The sequence below is a fragment of the Phanerochaete carnosa genome, assembly GCF_000300595.1.
Source record: "Phanerochaete carnosa HHB-10118-sp unplaced genomic scaffold PHACAscaffold_3, whole genome shotgun sequence".
Classification (NCBI taxonomy): domain Eukaryota; kingdom Fungi; phylum Basidiomycota; class Agaricomycetes; order Polyporales; family Phanerochaetaceae; genus Phanerochaete; species Phanerochaete carnosa.
The window spans coordinates 4008651-4016396 of NW_006767630.1; the positions used below are offsets into that span (position 1 = coordinate 4008651).

A 7746-nucleotide genomic window follows, 5' to 3' on the forward strand; every position below is an offset into this window, starting at 1 on the left:
CATTCCTTGATACAGTGTGCAGTTCAAAGCTTTCAGGGTGTCTTAAATTAGCAGAAAAATCATGGTATGTGTATCCTTTCTGGAACTCTTGCAGAGTGATGCTAGAACATGAGGGAGCATGTATTTTATGCTGGAGCTGGAAAAGTATGTTGATGTCACATCAAGACATAAAAACGATCTACAGATAAATCATATCCTGCGTCGTACCATTCATTTATGGGTGGGGGTATGGAACCCCAGCCGCCTTCAGAGCCGCCGCCTTCAGCGCCACAAAGTTTGGGGTGCCCAGGCCAGTGACAGGGTCCCAGCCCTCCAGAGCTGGGAAGCCATTCGTGTTGCATCCAGGGTTGCTGCCGGTCGTGATGTCGTTGAACGCATCAGGGGTCGCGTACAGGAATGGGTTGAGGAAGCCGAGCGCGCTCTTGTTAGCAGCGATGAGCGCGTCGTTGATGAGCGAGATCGCTCCGGCGAAGACGGGGGTCGAGATGCTCGTGCCGTTTATTGTCTGAATCGTGCCGTTAACGACGATTGTCACGTTGATTCCGACCGCCGAGACATCCGGATACCCGCGCCCCGAGGCGTTGAACAAGCCGCTGTTCATCGAACCGATAGAGGAGAGGTAGGACTCGACGGCGGCGGCCTGGTATGGCGGCCTGCTAAAGTAGTTGGAGAATCCGCCGGAAGAGAAGCTTCCAGCAGTCTCGCCGCCGGATGATGAGACGATTTGGGTGCTACCGAGACCGGTCACGCTGCAAGTCTGTGGTAAGTCTGATCATAAGGAAGACGACTTGCAAAAAACACTTACAAGGGGCAATTAACGGGGAATGTAGGGACAAAGTCTGTACAGCTATCAGGCGGCAAGCCATGCACTCCACCAGAGACACCACCGTCACCGGAGGCAAAGAGGATGGAAGTACCGCAGGCACCGAGTTGAGCGTAAGCATTACAAAGTTTGCTATTCGACGTCAGTAAGCCGTCAAGTCCGAGTCGCAACACACAACTCACGCAGCAAGTAAGGGAGAGATATCGTTCTCGTTCCCACCATAGCTGGTTGTCAGGACCTGCGGTGGGTTGGATTCGCCGAGGAGGAAGAGTATGATGTCCAGGAAGCCGCTAAGGTCACCGTCGAGATTTTCCTCGCCAACAGAAATGAAGGTTGCTGGCACGCCGTGGCTCGTGCTGATGGCGTACTGGGTGTCAAGGTTCTATCGAGTGCATCCGATGAGCGCATGTATAAGAGTGCGCCAGACAAATACGCACCGCCTCAATGCCGGCCTCGCTTCCATTCTGCGAGTTGCTGCCGCCATCAATGGTCTGAAGGGTGAAGGTCTCTCCGCTGAGTTCAGGTCGGAATTTGTTCAGGAAAGTCTGCAAGTACAAGTGTTAACATTGCTTGTGCTCAAACATTAAGAGCTGCGCGCACCGCGAGATCAGCCTTGTTGGCGAATTGGTCGATGAAGCCACTGACAGCGAGGTGGTTGGAACTCTGGGTAGCCTTGATGGCGGGTATGTTGTACAGAAAATCGATGCAGGAGGGTGTGACCGCCAACGTCGAGCAAGGCGCCGGGGAGTCAACATCGCGGCGCTCGAGGTTAGACGGTGTCGAGACGACGGAGCGAAGGGATATAGAGCTCGGAAACCTGCGACGCCAGTCAAAGTCATACTCGTACTAAATCGCACCATTACTCACGAGGTCACAGGGTCAACCATGTCGATGTGTCCCTCAAGTTCGGTGGGAATTGAGTAGTGCATCGCACGAATCGTCTGCTTGCCGGTCTCGGAGTGGTTGAAGATGGTGAACTCCGTGTTGAACAGCTCGTTAGCCTGGCTGACAGGGATAGCGATTTTGAGCCAATCGCCGGCAGCCGTAACTGGGGTCGCATTTACGCCAGCCTGAGTGAGCCAGGTCTTGATGGCCTTGACGGTCTGTGTAGTTGGCGCAACAAACTTCTGAACCTGAGTAGTAGGGCTCAGCATCAGAGAGTATGCTGGAGATAAATGTGCTACCTCTTCCTTCCTGAGGTGCTGGCCATATGATGAGCTGCCCGGCGTGCTGACGTTGTACAGCGCGTCGATGAGCCCCTTCGGGTCACTCTGTGCGAGCGCAATGCGCAGGTTGAGCTCTGCATCTGCGGGAGCAGGTCCATTTCGGATGTAACCCTTGGGCACATTCTCTACGGCCTCGTGGATTTTCATGCTGCGGGCCATGGGCTTTGCGAAGGCGAGCGGAAATAGCGCAAAGACGAAGAGCTTGAGCTTGGACGCCATCGTACTTCAAGACAGCAAGTGGGGGAACAAGGGCGCGACTGCGGTTCTTACTGCTCGAGGATGCCGCGTACTGGGTTTTGAATAGCATTTACAACGCCACAGACTGAGCGCCCCGGAGCCTGTCTGTCCATCTTATGGTCTTGATCGTGCGTTACGGATCACGCAACACGACGGATCTGTGTTTCTTCGAACGACGGGAGCTCAGGTCACATAAGGCGGTAGCAGGAACGACGGGCGAGGATGCGGTGTTGGCGACAAGACTGAAAACTTTGATTAGAAACACTATGAAACCAGGTTTCTATCCGCACCGTCTGTTAATCCCTGAGTCCAGACAGAACGCGTCTGCTTCTGTCTGACTTACACGATGCAAGAGAGACCCGAGGCGTGCAGATCGGGCGGCGGCGAGTCCAAATTTTGCATTTAGAGTCTCGGAGCATAGATCCATGTAAACTGGGCCATGTTAGACCACCTGACGGTTGTGGGACCCTAGTACTACGAGCGCTGAATGTTACTGGGTAAGCTCGTGGTTTCTCACGATAACTAAACAATCGCGTGTAAGTTGGCGCCGAGATCTCCTGCCTTCCTGAAGATCGAATAACTCACGCATCGGACTGCGCGGAAATGAAGAACTGGGGTCGGCGCCGGATCCAGTGCTGATGCTGTACGAACTGGCAAGACGAAAAGCTGTAGAAGCTGACGGGCTTACTTATACACATCGTCGGGAGATTCCGCTGACAGGCTCTTCGGATCCACCTCGCAGCGCGGTGCATGCAGTGGATGGACGAGTGATGTCCAAGTTGCCCGTGAACCTTAATTTTGTGCGTGTGCATATTCTTGTAAAGGGACTCTTGGTGTGGCTCACTCTCATTCTTGTAGCTTTCCTGATGCATACTCTGAGAGCAGACTAGAGTTATAGCCATTGGCCTGGCACTGTCGCCTCTAAGCTTGTGCAAACACTACTCGCGTATATATGACGCACCTCCGACTTATTCGTCCTCTTGTATCAATTGTATTAGGTTTGGTCATTAGGTTCGCCTCATACAGCGAGTCAGCTGTCCACGAAACGTGCCTTACGGCTCATGCTTCCCTATATTTCGCCCGTGTCAGGTTCGTTGTTGTCCCTTGTCGATGAATGCTCGTGCGAAAGCGTGCAGGTGCGATTTAGCGTCTAGATGGATCCTCACGCCATATATATGAATGCGACGATGTCATACTGGCCGACGGTCCATTCCTTCCCCTCGCTCCCAGCAACATGTTTGAGTGGTTTCAGAAAAAGCAAGCATCTCGCAAATACGTCGACCTAATCATGGATGCATCATCCAAGTGGGCGAACTGGGACCCGCCGAAGACTATTCAGGTGGGCAATAGCCGTCTGATGTCGCTTTCAGAGGCTGATCTCGTCTGAAACGAAGGCTGGTGACTTCGGCACTATCAATAGGGAGTCAGGCCAGTTCGAACGAATTGGGAATATCTACACGTACCCTGACACGGCCGACATCGCGAGAAAACATCCAGTGAACTCTCGGCCTGCCGAGGAGGTGTACGTCATCCATTCACACTACTCGAAGAAAGTCGAGGGCAATGCCGGCGCGAGCACGTACGCAAATCCTGCCCATTCATTTGCTGTTCCCTGCTGACAGTGCCTGCAGCGGAGCCCCGGATGTCGCGGACGCCAATTTCTCCACAGAAATCAAGTTCGACAAACGTCGCGGGGCGTTCCTGGTCATGCACAATCCGTGCATGAGCGTGGTGCCCGACGAGTTCTGCAGAGAGACGTTGGGGATCGACTTGTTCAACGACAGGAAGATCGCGCTCATTACAGAAGCATTTACCTGCGACGGTTTCGTCTTGTACCTCTCGAGCAAAAGTGAGTTCGTCTCGATGATCACCAGGGCTAGTCTCGTGCTCATTGCATGTGCAGAGACCGAGTCTATCCGTGTATCGCTGAAAGCCGAGGCTGGGCCTCATGTTGAGGGAGAAGTCAATGGCATTTGGTTAACTGAAGGTGGCTCAGGGAACTTTCGCAGAGGTTACCGCAAAGGCGCGTATACTCCACTGTATTTGCTGAAGTCAGTCCAACCGCCTCCTCCGAAACGACGCGAGAGCCCTGATCCCAACGCCGTAGAAGGAGATCGGTGGGTTCTTCATCTAGCTGCTACCTGGAGAGTCTGATTTTCGGTGAACCCTAGCTGGAATGAGATGGAAGTTCCTTGGGACTTCCTTGACTCCGACGGAGACGAAGAGCCAGAAGAAGAGTTCTCGGTATGCTGGCATTCTTGTCATCGCAAGGCAGTTCTGACACATACCCCTTCAGGACTGAGCAATTCGTTGATGTGCCGTTCGTTCAGTTATTACTGGTTGTCAGGTTGGCTATCGCACATGAAAAATCTGAAGGATATACTATAATGCAAGATAAATATGTGGATATCGCCTCATTGACGGCGAGATGGCCGAGCGGTCTAAGGCGCCAGACTAAGGATCTGGTCCGAAAGGGCGTGGGTTCGAATCCCACTCTCGTCATGACTACGTGTCTGTGATGTATTTTTTCTTTCTCTTTTTTTGAGGTCCCAGTCGATCCGGCGACTCCTAGAATCCTAAATGTCCAATGCCGGCTGGCCCGAACAGCTATCCATAGCAACAAGTTCATTCCGTGAAGTTTAGAGCATAAGTGTTCATACTAAGCTGACTAGAAAGCACAAGCGGTGTGTACGAGACACAACCAGCAAAGGGCCGCCTCCCTCCACTGTAACTACCAACATGCTCTCACAACGAGCCACCCTGAGTTCCCGCTCCCCACACAAACGGCATCCCTGTACCTAGAAACCGCACGTCCATGAAACCCTCAGAGTGCGCGTACGGCTGATCTCCAGAGGCTCCTCCGCCTGCAGGCCCGCCGCCCTCAAAAGGCTGGCCTGATGCGAGATACGGCGGCACGCCGCGCGCCATCGCCGCGAACGGGAACGGGTCCTCGTGCGGCAGCGTGGGCAGCAAATCTGCGAAGATCGCCTCGAGGTCAGGGTTCGATGTGTAGGCGTCGCCGAGAGGTTGTGGCTGCGGCAGCCCGAACGGTGCCTGTGCACCTGTCTCTTGTTGCGCCGGAGGCGGGTCTCGCCAGAAGCTGCTGTCCGAGCAGAGGGTCGGGTCGTCGGAGCCATCAACGCGCGGAGGCGGCGGCGCGTAACTGAAGTTCGGCTGGGACAGGGATGGAGGGTTCGCCGCTGTTCGCGGCTGCCGTTGCACGCCATTGACGTACGTGGTCGGTGCGTCGGTCGAAGGCTGCCGAGTGTGCGTCAGGAAGTCCGAGCAGATGCCGTGCGCAGACACATCGTCGTCGTCTGGTCTACGTTCGTGCGCGCCGCGAGCGTTGCTGTTCTGTGTAGACTCGACGGCGGCCATGAGGTCGTAGAGGATGTCCCTGCGAATGCCATCAGCGAAATAGCACCATGCGCCACACGGCCTCGCTCACCAGAACCGACCAGCAACGTTCCACCTGCGGCACTCGTGAGAGACATCAGCAGCGACATGAATGCAGCTTACCATCCTTCAAGGTTCTTGAATATACGCAGCGCCTTGTGGACGCACTCAAGTTCCTTCGCGACGTCGGTAGCAGACCCTGACCGCGTCTCGCTCCACACATGCAACAGCAGGATGATCGCAGACGAGAACAACGATGCCTGCGACGCGCATGTATCAGCCACGTCGGAAGAACGAGAGAGAAAGGGAGTCGCACCAGATGGTATTGGAACACCAGCGCTGGGCCTGACAGGGCAAAGTGCCTGTCGAGGACTTGGATACACGACCGCGCCGCGTTCGTGCAGATCGCGAGCGATGGGAACGGCAGCGGCACGCGCCTCCGTGGTGTGGTGATGAACGGCCGGTGGATGAAGATCCGCAGGTGGTAGTACGACGCGTAAAGCGAGGCGGATTGGCCAGCAAAGGGAAAATCTTCTCTGTTGGGATCGTATTTCACTGCAGATAATCAGTTTGTGCTGGGCTAGGGTAGGCGCTTTCGGGTGTACGTACGGTGCTCAGGGATCGAGTCCACCCATTGGTTCAGCTCCGAATCCAGCTCCGCGACGATCTGCTGCGCATGCTCGGGATCCGAAAGGCTCCTGGCCCCTTGCAACGAATACTGCGGCTGCGTGAGCTACAAGCACGTTTCAGATACTATTAGTACGTACAATAGTACGTAGCGCGTGCGCATGCACCCGCTCTAGCCTCATAGCGCAGTTAAAGTGTGCGACGGTAGAAGGCTGCCCAACAGGTTGTTTGAACGCCTTTTGTGGATCGTCCGTCACCCAATACTCGTCATCGCATTCGATAGGGTAATCAACATCGAAGCTAGCAGTGATGGTGAGTGAAAGACAGATGGGGGGAAATAACGATACCTACTCCTCATCTTGGACACTGCACGGTCTCCCTAGAATGGAGCACATGCCTCTGTCCATCGCCAACAGGCACCTGCGCAGACATCAGCGCTCTGCAAGGACAGACGACCAAAAAAATACCATACCAGAATGCGCGCTTCCTCAGCTCACCCTCGACCGTCGGCTCCGGCCCGTACGCCATCCGTCTGTGCGCACCCAAGTCCTGCGCAAGCCGAATACCGCAGCCCAGAATCGCGTAGTTCGACTGCGGCACCGCCAAGTTGGCGACATACGCTCCACCGAGCTATGACAGCTATCAGCAAACGCACACGCGAAGGACACTCGAGCCGTCTTACCGCGGCAACCTGCAGGTCGTAGAGCGTCGTCGTTGTCAGCGGGATGAGCTTGCGCACGGCGCGAACCTGCTGGAACCACTGCCAGCCCGCCCAGTGCCAGCTCGTGAGGCCGGACGTGAGCGCAGCGGGGTTGTTCGAGAAGCGCGCGCTTAAGGCGCACACGAGCAGCACCGTCGCGCCGAAGCCCTCGTCGGTGAGGTGTAGCCCCGAGGCGATGTTCTGCAGGAACGTCGGGCGGTGGAGCAGAGGGAAGTTCTTGTGGATCTTCTGGAAGTAGTTGTCGAGGAGGTCGTTCATGAGCGAGGGTTCCGGGAAATCGGTGTATGGGAGTTCTGGCGGGATAAAGTCCTACCACAGTACGACGCGTTAGTGAAAAGTGTCGTTCGCAGCGGGCAAGCTCGTACAGAGATAGATATCCAGAATTCTGGACGCCGTTTCGACAGCATCAGAGGATTGCACCCTCCATCGGGCAACGGGCTGCTGTTGTCTTTAACGAGTTCTCGCTTCATTTTGAGCGCGGCGTTGATGAGGGGGAAGTTGCTGGACCTGCCCATGAAGCGAGCGGGCTTGTGATCGATACTCATATACTTGAAACCTTCTACGAGACCCTCATCTTCCCCGGTTTCCTCCTGCTTGACAGGAACGTCTGTAGCCGATGGCGTGTGATTGGGAGAGGAGTACGTCGGGCTGCTCGCGGTAGAGGCACTTGCAACTCGAGAATTTTCCAGTTCGGCGAGCCTTGATTGCAGCTGTGT

General features: G+C 55.2%; 3 protein-coding genes and 1 non-coding gene across 4 annotated transcripts in view; 2 read left to right on the forward strand and 2 right to left on the reverse strand.

Annotated features, from left to right (window-relative positions):
- Positions 1-138: 138 nt before the first annotated feature.
- PHACADRAFT_117789 (uncharacterized protein) lies at positions 139-2546 on the reverse strand. Its single transcript, XM_007393931.1, has 7 exons — positions 2008-2546; positions 1691-1956; positions 1424-1640; positions 1261-1368; positions 1006-1205; positions 806-955; positions 139-749 (listed from the first exon to the last, which is right to left on the reverse strand). The coding sequence occupies exons 1-7, from the start codon at positions 2266-2268 to the stop codon at positions 215-217; spliced, it is 1737 nt and encodes a 578-aa protein (XP_007393993.1). The 5' UTR covers positions 2269-2546; the 3' UTR covers positions 139-214.
- A 964-nt stretch (positions 2547-3510) lies between these two features.
- Positions 3511-4678, forward strand: PHACADRAFT_253181 (uncharacterized protein). Its single transcript, XM_007393932.1, has 6 exons — positions 3511-3625; positions 3681-3865; positions 3918-4135; positions 4190-4403; positions 4458-4530; positions 4583-4678. The coding sequence occupies exons 1-6, from the start codon at positions 3521-3523 to the stop codon at positions 4586-4588; spliced, it is 801 nt and encodes a 266-aa protein (XP_007393994.1). The 5' UTR covers positions 3511-3520; the 3' UTR covers positions 4589-4678.
- A 30-nt stretch (positions 4679-4708) lies between these two features.
- PHACADRAFT_t34 lies at positions 4709-4788 on the forward strand. Its single transcript has one exon. It is a non-coding gene; the product is annotated as a tRNA-Leu (tRNA).
- Positions 4789-4904: 116 nt separating this feature from the next.
- The window catches only part of PHACADRAFT_117794 (uncharacterized protein), a 3843-nt gene continuing 1001 nt past the window's right edge, over positions 4905-7746 (reverse strand). The window contains exons 4-13 of the mRNA XM_007393933.1: positions 7396-7740; positions 6992-7339; positions 6782-6939; positions 6661-6729; positions 6450-6609; positions 6292-6400; positions 5999-6237; positions 5806-5942; positions 5735-5758; positions 4905-5683 (exon numbers count right to left, since the gene is read on the reverse strand). Coding sequence (XP_007393995.1) covers positions 5032-5683; positions 5735-5758; positions 5806-5942; positions 5999-6237; positions 6292-6400; positions 6450-6609; positions 6661-6729; positions 6782-6939; positions 6992-7339; positions 7396-7740 — 2241 coding nt within the window. The 3' untranslated portion in view covers positions 4905-5031. The remainder of the gene's footprint in view (positions 5684-5734; positions 5759-5805; positions 5943-5998; positions 6238-6291; positions 6401-6449; positions 6610-6660; positions 6730-6781; positions 6940-6991; positions 7340-7395; positions 7741-7746) is intronic.